Here is a 20,816-nt window from a genome sequence, read left to right as displayed (position 1 = left end):
AGACAACCTTGACCGCTCCTTGATCACTGCTCATCGATTATTGTAACTCATCATGTGGTTTCCTCTTCATGCAATGTACTCGCTCATTCCCAAGATAAAATTGTATCTCTATGCGCCAAAAACTACTTGAAACTCATCACATACAACATGCATACATGGCATAATCATTACAGATCACCATTTGATCATAAATAAATACAACCGATTCACCAAGCTCCATCAATTAGGGTTAGGCATATCAACAGGTAGGGTTACCGGTTGATCTCACTGCTTCTAGAGTAATATCGGTTTCCTTCACTTGCTTAACTATTGGTTGCATAACAACATCATTACTGGTTACAATTGACATTAATGACAACACAATAGTTCATCAATATAATCTTCAATCAAATTCTGACAATCTCCCCCTTTGGCATTGATGGCAATACAAATAACAATACCCTTGATTGTGATGATTGAGAGTAATGCACATACACAAGTATAGGAATCTTGGTTTACATTTTACCATGTACTCTCCTTCAACTCTCCATGTCTTCAACTGGTAATTGGCTATAGTTCTTCTCCATCATAATCATATAGTTCTTCTCCCCTTTGACAACAATGCCAAAGTGAAAATAAAACATGTAGTGTCATACTTCATTGTTCTGCATCAAGTTGCACCCCCTGTGGAGTAGCTCCACTCTACACCAATCCTACTTTAAGATTCTTCAATTAGCACTGCGACTGATGTCTTCCACATCTGTTCAATTGACCTCATGTAGGGGCACAATCCCTAGGTGACTTCTAAGGTACTCAAAAGTAGCCTTAGGCAAAGGTTTAGTAAATATATCTGCCAGTTGTTCCTTAGTGGATAAATGCTCCAGTATCACATCTTTACTCTGCACTTTCTCTCTCAAGAAATGATATTTTAACTCTATATGCTTGGTCATAGCATGCAACACTAGGTTCTTTGAAATATTTATTGCACTGGTGTTATCACATAAAATTTTGACTGGTTATGTGATCTTCAACTTAAAACCTTCCAAAATGTGTTTCATCTAGATTTTCTGGGTACAATTCATATACACTGCAACATATTCAGCTTCAGCAATTGACTGTGATGTACAACTTTGCTTCTTGCTTCTCCACGATACAAGTCTTCCTCCAAGAAAGAATGCACCACCGGTTGTGCTCTTCCTATCATCAACATTTCCTGCCCAGTCTGCATCTGTATAAACTTTCAAATCAAAGTTACCTGCATATGGATACCATAATCCATAATTAATAGTACCTTTCAAATATTTGAATATCCTTTTAGTTGCAATCATGTGTGTCTCCTTTGGGTTCTTCTAAAATCTGGCAACTAATCCAACTGCATGAGTAATATCTGGTATGTTGTGAACAACATAATGCAGTTTCCCTATCATTGACCTATACTCCTTTTCATCAACGGATGCGGCATCATCCTCCTTAAACAGTTTACAACCTATAACCATTGGTGTCCCAACTGGTTTACAGTCTCCCATTCCAAATGTCTTCAATACCTCTTTCACATATTTGGACTGTATAATAAAAATATCACTCTTCATCTGTTGAATTTACAAACCTATGAAGAATTTTATCTCTCCCACCAAAGACATTTCAAATTCACTTTTCATCTCATTTGCAAAGTCATTACTCATGTCATCATTGCCTCCAAAAATAATATCATCCACAAACACCTCACTAACCAATATCTTATCTCCTTCAGTCTTGAGATATATATTGTTGTCTTCACTGGTTCTCTAAAAACCTATCTTCACCAAATGTGAATGCAGTCTTTCATACCATTCTCTTGGTTCTTGCTTTAGTCCATATAATGCCTTCTATAGTTTGCACACCATATCCTTTGCATCCGTCAAAGCATAACTATCTAGTTGTTCAATGTAGACTTCATCTTCTAGTATTCCATTTAGAAATGTTGACTTCACATCCATCTGATATACTTTGAATCCCCTATATGCTACAAATGCAAGTAGATTCCTAACACCTTCCAATCTTGCAACCGGTGCAAATGTCTCACCATAGTCTTCTCCTTCTTCTTGTGCATAACCTTTGCATACCAGTCTGGCTTTGTTTCTGCCTACTACTCCATCTTCATTCAATTTATTCCTGAAAACCCACTTAGTACCTATTACATTTTTGTTCACTGATCTGGGTACTAGGGTCCATGTATTGTTCTTCTCAATCTGGTCAAGCTCTTCTTCCATAGCTTTGACCCAGTGATCATCTCCAAAAGATTCCTTTGTTGTTCTGGGCTCAATAGTAGAGATCATACAAGAATTATCTCTAATTCTTCTTTTGGTTAACACTCTAGCATCTTTATCACCAATAATCTGATTAAGATCATGATTGAGTCTTACATACCTTAGGATAACATGATCAGGATCATCATATTCTTTTTCCTCACTATCTTCATCTTCTACAAAATCTACCTGTTCTGGTTGAACTGGTACTGCAACATTCATCTCACCAACTTCTGGCTCCACTGGTTCTGGCTCCAAGATCAGAATGTAAGGTTCATCTTCCTTCTTCTCCTCACTAGTCTCTCCTGAATCTTCAAGACAGTCATCCACTCGGACATTAGAACTTTCAATAATCTTGTGTCTGGTTGTTGTGACATTTGTAGGCTTTTCTCTTGGTGGAGTACCCAAGAAATATGCCTTCATCACACTTAGCATCAAACTTACCAACATAGTCACCTTTCTTGATAAAACATTTACTACCAAAAACCTTAAAGTAACTGACATTAGGTGATCTACCATAACAGTATTCATAAGGAGTTTTATCCTTGCCTCTTTTAACCAATACCCAGTTCATAGTGTAGACAGATGTGCTAAGAACTTCTCTCGAGAAATTCTTAGCAACGCCACCTTGTATTAGCATAGTTCTAGCAACTTCAACAACAGACTTGTTGTTCCTCTCTGCTCTAGTGTCCTGGGTGCCGAAATTTGCCTCTTAATTCCATTGTCTTCACAATATTTAGTGAATTCCTCATAAGTAAATTCACCACCTTGATCAGATCTAAGACACTTTATCTTCTTTCCTTTCCTTTTCAACTAAGGCCTTGAATGCCTTGAACTTTCCAAAGGCTTTCGTTTTGTCCTTCAAGAATGTGACCCACATCATTCTTGAGCAATCATCGGTGAAGATCATAAAATACTGATCACCTTGAATGCTTATGGTCCTAATTGGTCCACAGAGCTCTGTTTGAACCAAATCTAGCAAATGTTCTGCTGAGAAGGATTTTCTCTTAAAAGTTGAGGATGTCATCTTTCCTAACTGGCATTCCTTACACAGAGCATTCACTGGTTTGTTCAACTAAGGCAAACCTCTTACTGATTTGGACTTGCTGATTTTGACAATGTTATCAAAGTTTACATGACAAAATCTATTATGCCAAAGCCAACTATCATCTACTTTAGCAATTAAACAGTTGTTGACTTTAGGATTTAGGTGAAACAAATTACCTTTTGTCTTCTTTCCAATTGCAATTATTTCACCTTTGCTTCCATAGATTTTGCACATTCCATTCTTGAATTCCAATGGATAACCTCTGTCGTTGAGTTGAGCAACACTTAGAAGATTGTGTTTCAAGCCTTCAACCCAGTAGACATCATCTACACTGCTCTTCCCATTAAGAGAAATGGTTCCTTTTCCTTTTACTATACAGGGTGAGTCATTTCCAAATCTTACTACACCTCCATCAAATTCGTTCAGGGTAATAAATTTACTCTGGTCACCAATCATGTAGTGTGAACAACCGTTGTCAATAATCCAATCATCATAACTATCCATGCGAGAGATTAATGCCTTCTGATCAGATGTCTCCTCTTTAATGGAAACAAAGACAATATCCTCATTAGCATCATCTTCGGATTCCTCATCTGTGATTCCTCCATCAACAACAATCAGACAATATCTTTTGCCTTTGCCTTTCTACTTCTTATACTTCTCTCGTTTATGGTCATTGTCTCCATTTGGACATTTAGTTGCAATGTGTCCAATCCTATTACATGCAAAACATTTCAAAGGTAATTTACCTATGTACTTATCAGTACCTCTAGGTAACCGCTTGGCCAATAGTGCTCAACCAAACTGTCTTCATCATCAACTTCTCTGCTAGATCTAGATTCATAACTATGATTGGCTTCTCTGTTTTTCCTTACCGGTGGATTAGAAATTGAAGCTCTAAATGAAGACTCTGATTTCTGAATACTTCCATCATAACTATTTAGCTAAAAAACAGTCAGTTTGCCAATGATGGAGTCAAGAGTTACCTTAGTTTTATCAATAGACTTTAGCTCCTGAATGGTTGCAACTCGGATAGCGTAGACCAATAGAAGGGTTCTCAATACCTTGCTAACCACTGTGGTATCCTCCACTTTACCACCAATACTTTTAATCTCACCGACTATCTCCTTTATCCTCTGACCATATTATTGAATATTCTCACCTTCGGCCATCTGCATGTCATCAAATTTACCTCTCAAACTCTCTTTGTTGGCAATCTTAACATGCTCATCACCGCTGTAAATATCTTCAAGTTTCTTCCACACGTCATGAGCAGTCTCCAAACCATGGACATCAACATACTCTGCATTGGACAGGGAACTGATAATGGCCTCTAATGCTTGATTATTCTCTTGTAGTTCCTTCTTTTGATCATCAAACAAATTCCCACTAGGTAAGGTATATTTGGTAACCACATTTTCTCAATATTGACTTCCTAGACTCTTAATATAGATTTCCGTCCTATCACTCCAGATTTTGTAGTTTTCCCTATTGGCCTTTGGACCTTATTTCTTCATCATGTTCTCCTAGATCTTTACCTCAAGTTGTTAGGCTTAGACACTAGAGGACCTGAAATGCTCTAACACCAATTGATGGTATGATGAATTAATAAGGACCCAGACAACTACTGAGAGGGGGGGTGAATCAGTAGATAGAAAACAGACTAATATTTCATCAAACTTTAAAATCAACTCATAAAACAATTCCTGAACTAACCAATTCAAACATTGATCAATAAATTGTAACTGCACTTACAAGTTTACCGGTTAACTGATATAACAGAATAAAATATCTGAAACATCAAACCACTCTATCAAAACATGAAACCACTTTACTAACAATAGCAAAAGAAAATTTCATATTATTGTCGGTCACCTTTACACATCTAAGTGGCTTTATTAGTTAAGCAAATTAACCATATCAAAAACATAACCACAAAAACCATTCACCACTTGAGACAATGATTTTTTACTTGGAAACCCAAATGGGAAAAACCACGGTGGGGATGAATACCCACAAGTATTCTGAACTCTTCTAAAGTTCACCCTGTTAGGAGCCAAGCCTGTTAAAGCTTTACAAAAAAGTCTTGTTTAAGAACAGATCCTATTAGGTACCACCCTGTTAAGGGATTGGCTATAATGCCCTGTTAGAAGAAATACCCTGTTAGGAGTAACCTCGATAGAGGATTTGAAATCCAAGCTAATGGATCACTTGGTCAGAGGATTTAGATAGTACTAAGCATGTGAAAGCTTACATGGTTAAGGTATTTAACTGTTGTAATTGCTAGAGGACAACATGGGTTTTCTAATCTGGTAAATAGCACTACTTTGCTTGATCAGATCCTTTTCATGCTCCTATCTGCCTTCACACATACTGCAGATACTCCTTCCGGTTCGACAATCAATCACACTGACACTTAACTAAAATTGCCAACACTACAACAAAATAACTCATCCACCTTATAAGCAAAACAATAGGTTGGTAACACATCACAAACCTAAGATCTCATAGAGATTACAAACAAATTGGTTCAAACATGACCGTTGGATTACATAGCAATCATTGCACATTGTAGAAGACAACCTCGATCGCTCCTTAATCACCGCTCATCGATTCCTGTAACTCATCACGCGGTTTCCTCTTCATGCAATGTACTCACTCATTCCCAAGATAAAACCGTTATCTCTATGTGCCAAAAACTACTTGAAACTCATCACATACAACATGAATACATGGCATAATCATTACTGATCACCATTTGATCATAAATCAATACAACCGATTCACCAAGCTCCATCAATTAGGGTTAGGCATATCAATAGGTAGGGTTACCCCTGTTGATCTCACTGCTTCTAGAGTAATACTAGTTTCCTTCACTTTCTTAACTACCGGTTGCATAACAACATCATTACCGGTTATAATTGACATCAATGACAACACAATAGTTCATGAATGCAATCTTCAATCAAAATTCCAACAAAATCAAATTAAGTTGTTGCATGTTCATCATTTGATTGATTATTGATTGTGATTTCTTCTTCAATTGCTTGAGATTCATTTGGTACATTGAATTGAGACGGTGTAGATGATGTACCTTCTTGTCCCATTGTTCTTAGTTCATGTAATCTCTTCATACACTCCCTTTGTCTTTCCTTTTTTGCCTCTCATTGTTCGGATTTTCCTCGCTTGTTCTTTCCCATCATTAATAACGATTGTCCTAAATAGCATCATTTTGCACATATATGTTACAAAAACTTATACAATCAAATCACCATAAAAAATGTGTATTATCATTATTTTTAATAATCAAAATAAAATTGAACAAACCAATTAGTAGGACAATTTGATCATTTGAAATCTTATAAAACAAAAAGGTTCACTTTGACGTAAACTATCACAGAATTGCAGAATCAGTTGCAGGGGGACCTTCAACAAGTTCCAAAAGTGCTTATTTGGTCGTTGACAATAAAATTTATGTGAAAGAAATGCATATGGATTATGTTTAATTAATCCATTCACATATTTAGTCCCTAAAATACCCCAAGGAACCAATGTTCATAATTCTAATAACCTATACGGGTTTTTATTGAAAAAACCTCATTCACGTTACTTAGAGTAGAGAGAGAGAGGGAGAGAGAGGGAGAAGGGGACACCATATGACCCCTTAGGACAATATGAAGTTATAATGGGTCATATGGTGTTCTAACACATGTGTGGCCCCTTATGACCCCATATGACCCTTAACGACACCATATGACCCCTTAGGACACCATATGACCCCTCAAGACATCATATGAACCCTTTTGACATCCTAGTACATGACATGACCCCTTAGGACACCATATGACCCCTTAGGACAATATGATGTCATAATGGGCCATATGGTGTCCTAATGGGTCATATGGTGTTCTAACACATTTGTGGCCCCTTATGACCCCATATGACCACTAATGACACCATATGACCCCTTAGGACAACATATGACCCCTCGGGACACCATATGACCCCTTAGGACAATATGATGTCCTAATGGGTCACATGGTGTCATTAGGAGTCATATGGTGTCCTGGGGAGTCATATGGTGTTCTAAGGAGTCATATGGTGTTGTTAGGGGTCATATGGGGTCCTAAGGGGCCACACATGTATTAGAACACCATATGACCCCTTAGAACACCATATGATTCATTAGGACATCATATGGTCCTAAGGGGTCGTATAGTGTTGTTGGGGGTCACATGGGGTGGTAAGGTGTCATATGGTATCATTAGGGGTCATATGAGGTCCTAAGGGGCCACACATGTGTTATTGTCCTAAGGGGTCATATGGTGTCCTAAGGGGTCACACATGTGTTAGAACACCATATGGCCCTTAGGACACCATATGACCCCTTAGGACATCATATTGTCCTCAGGGGTCATAAGGTGTCCTAAGGGGTCATGTCATGTACTAAGATGTTAAAAGGGGTCATATGGTGTCCTTGATGGTCATATGGTGTCCTAAGGGGTCATGTGGTGTCGTTAGGGCTCATATGGGGTCATAAGGGGTCACATGCTGTCATTGGGGGTCATATGGGGTCCTAAGGGGCCAAACATGTGTTAGAACACCATGTGACCCCTTTGGACACCATATGACCCCTTAGGACATCATATTATATATCTTAAGGGGTCATATGGTGTTCTAACACATGTTTGGCCCCTTAGGATCCCATATGACCCCTAACGACACCATATGACCCCTTAGGATAATATGATGTCCTAAGGGGTCATATGGTGTCCAAAGGGGTCATGTTGTGTACTAGGATGTTAAAAGAGTTCATATGGTGTCCTAAGGGGTCATATAGTGTCCTAAGGGGACATATGATGTCCTGAGGGGTCATATAGTGTCCTAAGGGGTCATATGTTGTATTGAGGGGTCATATTGTGTTCTATGGGGTCATATAGTGTCCTAAGGAGTCATATGATGTCCCGAGGGGTCATATAGTGTCCTAAGAGGTCATATGGTCTATTGAGGGGTCATATGGTGTCATGAGGGGTCATATAGCATCCCAAGGGGTCATATGGTGGTGTTAGGGGTCATATGGGGTCCTAAGGGGCCACACATGTGTCAAAACACCATATGACCCCTTAAGACACCATATGACTTATTAGGACATCATATTGTCTTGAGCGGTCATATGGTGTCCTAATGGTCATGCCATGTACTAGGATGTTAAAAGTGATCATATGGTGTTCTGAGGGGTCATATGGTGTTGGTAGGGGTCATATGGGGTCCTAAGGGGCCACACATGTTTGAATGCCATATGTCCCCTTAGGACACCGTATGACCCATTAGGACATCATATGGTCCTAAGAGGTCATATGGTGTTCTAAGGAGTCATATAGTGTCATCAGGTTTCATATGTGGTCCTAAGGGGCCACGCATGTGTTAGAACACCACATGACCCCTTAGGACACCATATGACCCATTAGGACATCATATGGTCCTAGTAGGTCATATGGTGTCCTAAGGGGTCATGTCGTGTACTAAGATGTTAAAAGGGGTCATATAGTGTCCTAAGGGGTCATAGTGTCGTAAGGGGTCATATGGTGTCTTAAGGGGTCATATAGTGTCCTAAGGGGTCATATAGTGTCTTGAGGGGTCATATAGTGTCTTAAGGAATCATATGGTGTCGTTAGGGTTCATATGGGGTCTTAAGGGACCACACATGTGTTAGAACACCATATGACTCCTTAGGACACCATATGACCCATTAGGACATCATATTGTCTTAAGGGGTCATATGGTGTCCTAAGGGGTCATGTCGTGTACTACGATGTTAAAAGGGGTCATGTGGTGTTCTGAAGTGTCATATGTTGTCCTAAGGGGTCATATGGTGTCGTTAAGGGTTATATGGGGTGCTAAGGGGCCACACATGTGCTAGAACACCATATGACCCCTTAGGACACCATATGACCCATTAGGACATCATATTGTCCTAAGGGGTTATATGGTGTCTTAAAGGGTCATATAGTGTCCTGAGGGGTCATATCATGCACTAGGATGTTAAAAGGGGTCATATAGTGTCTTGAGGGGTCATATGGTGTCCTGAGGGGTCATTTGGTGTCGTTAGGAGTCATATGGGGTCCTAAGGAGCCACGCATGTGTTAGAACACCATATGACCCATTAGGACACCATATGACCCATTAGGTTATATGGTGTCCTAAGGGGTCATGTCATGTACTAGGATGTTAAAAGGGGTCATATGGTGTCCTGAGGGGTCATATGGTGTCCTAAGGGGTCATATGGTGTCGTTAGGGGTTATATGGGGTCCTAAGGAGCCACATATTTGTTGGAACACCATATGACCCCTTAGGACAACATATGACCCATAAGGACATCATATGGTGTCCTAAGGGGTCATATGGTGTTCTAAGGGTTCATGTTGTGTACTAGGATTTTAAAAGGGGTCATATGGCATCCTAAGGGGTCATGTTGTGTACTAGTATGTTAAAAAATGGGTCATATGGTGTCCTGATAGGTCATATGGTTTCCTAAGAGTTCATATGGTGTCGTTAGGGGTCATATGGGGTCCTAAGGGGCTACACATGTGTTAGAACACCATATGACCCCTTAGGAAACCATGAGAGAGAGATTATTAAAAAGGCTAAAAGGGGACAAAGGGAGATATGTCTCGAAAGGACTTAAGGAGAGAGAGAGAGAGAGAGAGAGAGAGAGAGAGAGAGAGAGTAATATGTAAAGATATTGAGAGATGATATACATATTATATATATAGCTATGCATGTATTTTACATACATATGTATATTCATACACATATTATATACATATACACATAGACATGTGATATACATATGTATACACATATTATATACATTCATATATATGTCTATATATTGGTATGTTTTTATGTCAATATAACCTACATGGGTTCTTAGAGCTAAAAACCCCAATCAGGCTTTTATATTTAAAAAAATTATTTGCACTTTTATTTAATAAAAAAACTTGATCACGTTTAGGCTCGTGAATAGCCTTGGATGACAAGGGTGAGGCTTGGGAGTTTGATTTCTCTCCATTTACCTCCTTTTTTACGTGTTTTGTTTTATCAAATTGGTTTCTCAACTTCCTCGTCACCAGGTTTACACCTCCCAACTATGTATTTGTAAAATTACCACCATAATTTCACATGTCTTCTGAGCTTTCTAACCATATAATTTTTTCTATATTTGGACAACATGGACATATTAAAGTTTAATTTTTTTTACCAGTGTCTCCATAGTTCTCAAAGACATATGAGTACCATTTTTTTAATAACTTTTGATCTACTTATCCAAAGTTTAAAAAAAATATATATTATTGTAGTGCGCTTGATTCTTTGCAATTTATAAAAAAAATGCATTTTTAATTATTTTGATGCAAGTTATGCTTCGTGCACGAACATGCGTCTAGTTTTCAGGGTGTGCCCATTTCGAAAAAACCATAAAAAAAATACTCAATAGAAAATTACAAAAAAGTACACAACTTCTAGTGATCACTCTTAAATATCTTTCTACCAAAGGATTTGTCAAAATACTAAATCTAGCTATGACTTTCTTTATGCACACACTAGACACTATGTTATGTTTATCAAAAAAAAATCAAGAATTATTTTTTCATGTGCGAAGGATTTGACCCTCTTAATCTTATCCATTTTTTTTAAAAAATAGTAGTTTATAAACTAGATTCAAAGCACTACAATTATTGTTGTTTTTGTATCTTCTAATTTTGAGTGCATGAGTCTCAAATTTCTCTTCCAAGTTCGAGTTTACCTAATTTCAGAAGAAGAAAAAAATGTGTCCACTTGTACCCCCCTTTTTACACACCATCTTGGTGCACTTACCCTTATGGAATCTCCTTTATTTAGAAAGTGCATCATCATTTGAGAGTCACCAATCATCTTTTGATTTGATGGAGAGTTTGTATCTTGTAGTTAGGTTCAACCTCTTATGTAGGTTGTCCTTTGTTTTTAGGCTCTTTTGGGGTATTTTTGAGTGGACTAGAGGTGAATGTGCCCTCATCCTACTTCTTGGTTCAAAAATTGACAATGCGATCATCTACTCAAGCAATGTTGACTCCTAGGCATTCTTTGTTGGTGTTGGTCTCCAAGTATGTTGTAAAGTATTTTGAATTATTTTTTGGCCATGGATTGGAGATTGATGATTTCCTCATCCCATCCTTGTGTGATTTTTTGAGAGAATGTGGCCATGAATTTATACATAATCATCTTTTAAATGTTGTTCTCTCTCCCTTGTTTGTTCATTGTGGTTGAATTATCCTACAATTTTTAATCTTTTGTTGGTACCACATTGTGCATCTAACGGTGAGGTTGTCCTATTTTTTGTTACTTATATTTTGTTGTGTCTCACTCAAAACTTTTGTGCATGTTGTAGTGAAAGTGCGACATGTTATTATCATGTATCTTCATTGTTGTCATTATTGCTTTGAAAAAAGAAGTTGTTCCATGAGGTTTTTCCTTGGTCCTTCGAATGAGAAATTATAGTATTTCTCTTTCCATTGATCTTGTTTAGCATGAAATAATTAAACACATTGAAGTTCTAACACACTTCATTTGAGAAAAAAAGTTCTCAATGGTGAAATTAAACTCCAATTATACTATAACAACGGTCTAATATATAATATGTTTACAAATTCTCTATGTAGTGCCCAAATTTATGATTTTATAATGTTCAAGTTGAAGGAGTTTCCATTCAAGGGAAGTATGCATGAAAATGACACTTCCTACTAGCTAACTTTGTATGTAAGTCCCATACCTATAGGAAAGCACATGTAGGACCTACAAATTATGAAGTACCTAAAGGAACTTGTAAGACTTATGGTCATTGGATTCACTTTTATTTGTAAAGGTAATTATACACAAGACCTATGAGTGCATGTATTAAGTGCAAGAATTATTTGTAAGACCTAGATGCATTTTATGTAAGACATGTGAGAATTATCTCACAAGAACTCGAGGGGTTGTTTTGAGGAAAGGGCTTCACTTTTTTTTATAAGACCTATTTCAACATTATCTTACAAAAACAAGGACCTAAACTATGACTTGAGAAGATTATCATGTAGTTTAGAATACGTGATCTTCATCTTGGCATATATTTTATTCTTCTGACATGGTTTTTAAAGAAATAATGTGTCATCAAGGAAATCGTGTATTTCCTTACAAGGAAATTGATATCATGAACCCCTATACACATTAAGGGAGAATGTCAAAGCATAAATTTTATTGGAGGATGGATCACACTTGTTTATAAGTGGTCCTAATAAAATTAATAAAGATATATTATAATTATACAATTTACCCTTACAAATATGGCATTGGTCATTTTAAGTTAGGGGTGATTTATAAAGTGTTGCTCCATAAATGTTAATTAATCTTTTTTATCCATAACATGAATTTTTATTCTAGTTCAAGCCAAGTGATGCCACAAACAAGGGACCTCATCCCTAGTATGAATACATAGCATTAATGTGAATAGTCCCAACATATGAACATAATAGTCTAGCAAGGGTACAAAGTGTACAAGCACACCAACCCAACGAGAGTTTGGAGTACAAATTCGCTAGAATGAACATCAATGGCTTCAAACTTAAAGGTTCAAATCCATAGACACAATGGATTGGTGAGGGTAATCACAATGGTTCGATGAGGTTTTGAACTTTGGTGGGTACAAGGACAATGCCATGATTTAACCATCTCACTATGCCATGAATGGCAATAAATGTTAGCTAATTTATTAATTGACTTAAATAACTGTATTTAATAAAAATTCTTAAATAAGAGAGAATGCATTATAAATGCATTGAATGATTGCAATATATCATTGGATATATGAATCAGAGAATTTGACATAATTGCAAGATGTATTAAGGCATTGCAATGAGGGGAGAAGAGATTGTGAAAGTTGGGCTCTTGATTTTAATTAATAAAGATTGTAAAGTTTTCTTAAATAAAACAATGATTTTTTTGTGGTATTTTTTACTATAACCCTTTTTCCAAAATAATTCATGTGTAACATAATGACCTATGTACTTTGCAATTTATATTTCAATTGTTTATTTTCATAATATTTAATCTTTATGTTTAATGATTAGTTAATTATAGACCATAATTCTTAACACCGTGAAATTAACTTTAACTTATAGATTCAATATTTTTAATCGTCAAATGTCTACATGCCTTACATATATAGCCTACAATATGAAACTAGATTATATCTATTTTAGTTTGTTGTGCAAGGCTCATTCTCTTTTGTTAAACTTGTAGATCTATTTTTTTTAAATAACAACTTTGAAGATATACTAGAACCAATCATGCAATACATATATAATTAATATCATGTTGAACCTATGCATAGATTAATTACTATCTATCTCTTCATGAAATTTTGATCTTGGATGATTAATGGATTCAAGATGTTCAAAATGAATTAGGATTTTTTCCTTTTATACAACACCCTAGTGTGCACTTTGAGTGTTTCACCATCAAAATCGTTAAGCAAAGTCTAGCAGGGAAGGAGTCATCTTAGACCTGGATTTAAATATGAATTTAATAACTAGAAGATCAACTTATATTGGAGTCCATGGGGTTAAGATTGATTAATTAAAATGTTGGGTTTTTATTGTGGAGACTCAAATTCAATTCTCCGTAGGGACATCTAAAGTGGAATATTAAGTAGTGGTTCTTGGTCTTCCATAATTGGCTTCCAATATGAAGTTGGTTTCTAAAGGGAAGTGGAATTCTAAGTAGTGAGTCCTAATCTTCAATAATTGATTTATAATGTGTTTGTTTTTAAAGAACATATATTGATCTAATATGCTTTTTCACCCTTACACTAACACATCCATTCACATATAACTAAGAAAGATTTTTTTTTAATTTTTAAATATTAAAATTTATTGCCTATAGAACAAAACAAACTTGTAATTTAATTGCATATCATAAGATACAACCTCCACTTCAAGCAAAAAGTGAAGACACTAGCTATTGTCTTTTTAAAGCATTTACTTGAAAGGAATAAAACTTCAATAATTGTCTATTTTGTTGTTATCTTATAATTGATGTCATAGATAGATTTGGTGCATGACACCCATTTAGAAGCTTTTAATAAAGGAGAGTACCTCCTCTATCATGCAATACCATTTGTAGCATGAAAGAGGTCAGCAATTCAGTTTCTATGGTCGTCTCTTTGCTGCTCATCTGGATTGCAATCTATTAATGGAGTTTGAGAGGTCTCATCATCTCATTATCTTCGTGATCTAAGATCTGTAAAACAAAACAAAAATAATCATTCCCAACATAAAATTAGAAAAATAACTATCCAGTCTTTAGAATCCACCAATGCATAAATTATTATCATATACTATAACTTAATATACAACTACTTAAGATCACTTATGCATTGGTGCATCTTAAAGATTGAATTGTCATTTTCCAAATCTAAAAAGGTCCTTTTCCCTTTGGCACTCAACTTATAATCACTTATGCATGGGTGCATGGAAACCAAATGACCATTTCTCGAATCTAAAAAGTTACCTTTCCCTTTCACATTCATTCAACTTAGAGGAAGCAATAAAAGAGATGGCATTACTTACATGGCAATGGTAGACATAACCAGGCTCATCACTAGCATTGAAGGGATATGAACCCTTAGAACCCAACAAGGAGAAATCCACAACAATGGTTGTCATATACCCAGGCTCCATTTTGAACACATTCTTCCACCCTCTATCTGGAGCAGCAACCGCCATTGTTTTCCCCTTTGCATGCTTCTTTATCTCGCATTTCACTGCATCGTTTTTCTGCTCCATGCAACTCTTGAACTTCTCCAAATCTGTGATCTCTATCTGTTGAACAACGAAGAATACGGCGAGATGGATATGCAGGGGATGATTGTCTTCCGTAAGATTGATAACATTCCAGACTTCCCTGCTCCCCTGTTTGGGCGTCTCAGTCGCAGGGGCATTGAACGGTAAGCCATTAACGAGCAAATGGGTGGGCTCTCCAGTAGAAGATTGGTACTCATACAAGGCAATGTACCTTGCATGGACCACCAGATCCTTTCTGGGTCGACGGAAATGAAGCAGCTTTTTGGGGATTTGACTTCGATCCTGCTCGACAGATGGGTCTGTGTTGTCTTGGATGAGAAATTTCATGATTTTGCTATTGAGATCATCGACAGGGTCCCCTGAGGGATATGGGTATTCTGCACTGTTGGTTAGGATGGCTGTGTTTGTGGATGAAGCGCTGAAGTCGATGATTAGGTCTGCAATCTCAGAGGGGCCAAGCAAGTATTCTTTCACTGTCACGGGCTTTGAGAGATATGCAGAGTCGGAGCCTATGTGGGTCATGTTTAGGCCGTTGCTTAAGGCTAATCTGTAGAAGCGAGCGTTGCTGCCATTCACAATTCTGAACCTGTATTTTCTCCTCTTCACCTTCATGTAAGGCCAGGCCTTTCCGTTCGCTATAATGGCATCTCCAAAGTACTCTGGCTGCCAGACATTAAGGCCAATCAAATTGTCATATGTTAGTGAGGTCAGATTACATTTTGGGTTTTAGTCTGTGTTGGAAAATAGGTCAAATTTGGATCAGAGATGGATTGATCTTAAAGAGGTTAGTAGTTCAATTGTGAAGCATTTGAAAAGCAAATGAAAGGTTTTGGGTTTGGTTTGATTTTAATAATACATTCTAAGTTTTTATTTGTTAAGATGATTCATTTGAAATCATATTAAAAGGTAGGTCTTACGAGGAAGTAAATGTAATTTTACATGAGTCATTTTAACAATTCAAAGCTTAAAGTGTGTTGTTTAAATCTTATTTTAATCAAATAAACATTTAGAATGTGCTGTTTAAGTCTGAATTTAAACAAGTCAAAAGAGTGTGTTGTTGAAGTCTGATCCGCTACCTAAAAAAGTCAAAGTTTAGAGTGTGTTGTTTAAGTATGATTTTAAGCAACACAAAACTTAGAGCACATAAAGCAAGTCAAAGATTACAGTGTGTTGTTTAAGTCTGATTTTAAACAAGTCAAAACTTAAAGTGTGTTAAACAAATCAAAGTTTAGTTGTGTTGTTTAAGTTTGACTTTAAACAAGTCAAAACTTAGAGTGTGTTAAAAAAGTCAAAGTTTTAAGTGTGTTGTTTAAGTTTAATTCTAAACAAGTCAAAACTTAGAGTGTGTTGTTTAAGTCTGATCCACCACCTAAACAAGTCAAAGTTTAGAGTGTGTTGTTTAAGTATGACTTTAAACAAATCAAAACTTAGAACGAGTTAAGCAAGTCAAAAATTAGAGTGTGTTGTTTAAGTCTGATCCACCACCTAAACAAGTCAAAGTTTAGAGTGTGTCGTTTAAGTATGACTTTAAACAAATCAAAACTTAGAACGAGTTAAGCAAGTCAAAAATTAGAGTGTGTTGTTTAAGTTTGATTTTAAACAAGTCAAAACTTAGAGTGTGTTAAACAAGTCAAACTTTAGAGTGTGTTGTATAAGTTTGATTTTAAACAAGTCAAAACTTAGGGTGAGCTATTTAAGTCTGATCAACCACCTAAACAAATCAAAGTTTAGAGTGTGTTGTTTAAGTATGATTTTAAACAAATAAAAAATTAGAGTGCATTAAGCAAATTAAAGTTTAGAGTATGTTGTTTAACTCTGATTTTAAACAATTCAAATTTTAGAGTGTGTTGTTTAAGCTCAAAACTAAGAGTGCACTAAGCAAGTCAAAGTTTAGAGTATTTTGTTTAACTTTGATTTTAAACAAGTCAAAATTTAGAGTGTGTTAAACAAGTCAAAATTTAGAGTGTGTTAAACAAGTCAAAATTTAGAGTGTGATATTTAAGTCTTATTTTAAACAATTTAAAACTTAGAGTGTGTTAAACAAGTCAAAGTTTAGAGTGTGTTGTTTAAGTCAGATCCACCACCTAAACAAGTTGAACTTTAGAGTGTGTTGTTTAAGTCTGATTTTAAACAAGTTAAAACTTAGAGTGTGTTAAACAAGTCAAAGTTTAGAGTGTGTTGTTTAAGTCTGACTCTAAACAAGTCAAAACTTAGAATGGGTTGTTTAAGTTTGATTCTCCACCTAAACAAATCAAAGTTTAAAGTGTGTTGTTTAAGTCAGATCTGCCACCTAAACAAGTGGAACTTTAGAGTGTGTTGTTTAAGTCTCATTCTAAACAAGTCAAAACTTAGAATGCGAGTGTGTCATTTAAATATGATTCTAAACAAGTTAAAACTTAGACTGTCTTAAACAAGTCAAAATTTAGAGTGTATTGTTTAAGTCTGATTTCAAATAAATCAAAACTTAGAGTGTGTTGTTTAAGTCTAACCCACCATCTTAACAAGTCACAATTTAAAGTATATTATTTAAGCATGAACCTAACCTCGAATTCTAACTGATCCATAGAAATTGTTGATACATCTGAACACAGCAAAAACAGATTTACCTGCCATTGAGGATGAATGGGAGGATTGTTGCCGGTGGAGTTCAAGTAAATTGAACCATCAGTTGCGATAACCTCGAATTCTAACTAATCCATAGAAATTGTTGATACATCTAAACACAGCAAAAACAGATTTACCTGCCATTGAGGATGAATGGAAGGATTGTTGCCGGTGGAGTTCAAGTAAATTGAACCATCAGTTGCGAAGCTCCTGTCAAAGATGAGAATATGGCGATCATACTCAGGGTCAGATGGAAGATTCAGTGGCGTCTCTAAAGTGGGATTGCGAATAACATAGGCACCCACAAGACCAGTGAGGAGATTGATTCTGGTGAAGCCCAAGGCATGGTCATGATACCACAAGTTGCCTGGAGACTGGAGATTGTTGTAGTGGTATTCGGGCTTCTTCCAGGCCGGCCCTTTCTCCTTAAAGTCCGCTGTAAACCAGGCAAGTGGGTGCCCATCAGATTGTGGCTCATGAATTCCACCATGCAGGTGAACCACAGTGGGGATTCCCCCCTGTTTAGGACTTGCTACCATTAGCGTGGGATCCCATGGAAGAATATGCTTTGATGGCAGATGGTTTTCCCAGGTCACCATTGTATCGATGCCTTGCATAACTTCAATGGTTGGACCAGGCACACTTGCACTTTCCTTTGACACTCCATATGCAAACACGGTACTTGCTGGTAGATCCCTGTGAAATTTCTGCCAAAACATTAAGTTATTAACACTTTAACTCTAACAAGTTTATCGAAGCTAAATTCAATATACCAAACTTTATGCAACATTTTTTAATTTCATGATTCATCATCGGGATGAGATAGAATTAGAAAAGCGAATTTTTCACAGTTCATTATTCCAATATACATAGATTTTTAGATTTGATTGGGTTTGGCTTAAACAAAAGATAAGATAGAGATGAAAATTTTCTAGAGTCCATTATATATACATAGATTTCTAGATTTGATTAAGTTTGGCTTAAACAACACACTCTAAGTTTTGATTTGTTTAAATGCTTCATCTTAAATCACACTAATAAATGATTGTTATTGGAAAGACTAATGTAATTTCATATATGTCATCTAAACAAGTCAAAGCTTAGAGTGTGTTTTTCAGTGTATATCATTTTTTAACATCAACATTTCAGATCATACTCCATGACCCAGTATTCTCTTCTTTAACTCTATCTCATCCAAGATGATACATCATGATCTATTGTTCTCTTCTCTAATCCTATTTCATCCAAAATGATACTCCATGATCTATTATTCTCTTCTCTGGCTCTATCTCGTCTAAAACGATCTAACTCTATCTCATCTCAAACGATGATGTACAAAAATGTTATCCAATCTAAACTTCAACTTGTTTAAACAACACATTCTAAACTTTGACTTGTTTAAGTAGTTCATCTGAAGTCACACTAATAGATGAGTTATATTGGAAAAACTAATGTAAGCTTGAACTGTCTAAGTAAGTCAAAGTTCAAGTGGATTGTTTAAGCTGAATTTTGATGTGTAATACTTTGTAACACCAACGATTCAGATAATACTCTATGATCCATAATTATCTTCTCTAACTCTATCTCATCCAAAACATTGATGCTAAAAAAATGTTACACAATCAAATCCAGAAATTCATGTATAGGTGGATTCTATTAGAGAAACTAGTGTAATTTAAGATGAACCACCCAAAACAAAGCTTAAATTGAATTGTTTAAACCTGGTTCTGATGTGTAAACATTTCGGATCATATTCTATGATCCATTGATCTCTTTTCTATCTTTATCTCATCCGCAAAATGATATTATAAAATGTTACCCAATCAAATCCATCCATGTATATTGATATCACAAACCATAAAAAATCCATTCTGTCAAAACTAATTTTTTCTTCAAAGAGGTATAAAACATACCCATTTAGTCTGGAACATTCCAATTCGGAGATGACCAGGACTCAAACCTCCACCCTTGGAGGTCACATAGCCCTTCAGCTTGGGCATGTCAGGGAGCTCATCAACAAACATCTCAAGAGAAGCCGCCAAGGCATGTAAAGCATCTTCACTTGTATCTGAACTAACCAACACCATGCAGCACAACAATGGCAATACAGCAAATATACTCTTTCTTATCTTCATCTTCACAGTGCTCTGCAACAACACCATTGAATCATCACAAGATATGAATGCTGAGAAAATAATACTCACTGATCAGACTATATATAACTTTTTGATTATGTGATCTTGATTAATTTACTCTAATACCATTAAGACATATTGGGTAGTGCCGCGTGCCTGCCTCATGCTGTAATTATTCTTTAGTTTCTTCATTAATGGCGACCCATGAAATTGAGATCCTCATAGAAGCAATGGGTACTCAGAAAATGATGTGCACGATTCCACCCGCCTGTCACTTCGAATTTTTATGAAGCTTAACTGATAAACATTGTTAGAAAATAAAGTGAGTGCCCAATTATTTAAGGGCAATGTGTGAATCGACTGTGCACGCTGAGAACTCCACTACTTCCTTAGTGGAAGAAACTGCGTAGCCAATTCGTCACCATTGACGTAACGCCATGTCTGTTTTTTTATTGGCCGTTTTGGGAAGTATTTATCCCTCCCCAACTTCGCACCAGCAAAAAGTGAGTTCTTTTTAAAAAGTTGTTCCTGTTTTTCTGTGTCAAAATGCAAACATCTGTCTCCTTTTTCCCTTAGAATTTTTTTGGTTTAACTGATTTTCATGTAATATTATAAGTTGTTATAAGATCTTTTTAACTTTCTAAAGTTGATTGTTCAGATTTTCTAAATCTTAGCATTTTTTTAATTTTTATTTTAAAAGTATTAGGGGAAGAGCATCAGTAGTTGAGCACCCTAACTTCGTGCTTCTCAAAAATCTTTACGTGGAAATTTCAAATCACTCTCAATTTTTTACAGTAGCTTACTTGGCAAGTCCCCTGCTTATAACTAAGCTTTCAGCACCACATCATCAAGTATGGTGGCACATCAGCATGCTTTTTGCCAAGGTGTC

The 20,816-nt window shown here is 36.2% G+C and overlaps 1 protein-coding gene across 1 annotated transcript; it reads right to left on the bottom strand.

The window, feature by feature from the left end:
* Nucleotides 1–14,271: 14,271 nt before the first annotated feature.
* LOC131035144 (multicopper oxidase LPR1) lies at nt 14,272–20,282 on the bottom strand. Its single transcript, XM_057966783.2, has 5 exons — nt 20,054–20,282; nt 19,706–19,939; nt 17,930–18,499; nt 14,955–15,851; nt 14,272–14,625 (listed from the first exon to the last, which is right to left on the bottom strand). Exons 1-5 carry the CDS (start codon nt 20,117–20,119, stop codon nt 14,575–14,577), a joined length of 1,818 nt encoding a protein of 605 aa, XP_057822766.2. The 5' UTR covers nt 20,120–20,282; the 3' UTR covers nt 14,272–14,574.
* Between the last annotated feature and the right edge of the window lie 534 nt (nt 20,283–20,816).

Source organism: Cryptomeria japonica, chromosome 6 (genome assembly GCF_030272615.1).
Source record: "Cryptomeria japonica chromosome 6, Sugi_1.0, whole genome shotgun sequence".
Lineage (NCBI taxonomy): Eukaryota > Viridiplantae > Streptophyta > Pinopsida > Cupressales > Cupressaceae > Cryptomeria > Cryptomeria japonica.
Note: the sequence above shows the minus strand (reverse complement) of the source record. Positions and strands in the feature narration are given on the sequence as shown.

Bases quoted from the DNA above. Each gene is read 5' to 3' on its own strand.
- LOC131035144 (XM_057966783.2), bottom strand. From the start codon at position 20,119: ATGAAGAAACTAAAGAATAATTACAGCATGAGGCAGGCACGCGGCACT. The intron at 15,852-17,929 runs GTAAATCTGTTT...AATGTCTGGCAG, and splicing joins CCATTCATCCTCAATGGCAG to CCAGAGTACTTTGGAGATGC. The intron at 14,626-14,954 runs GTAAGTAATGCC...TTTGTTTTACAG, and splicing joins GTTATGTCTACCATTGCCAT to ATCTTAGATCACGAAGATAA.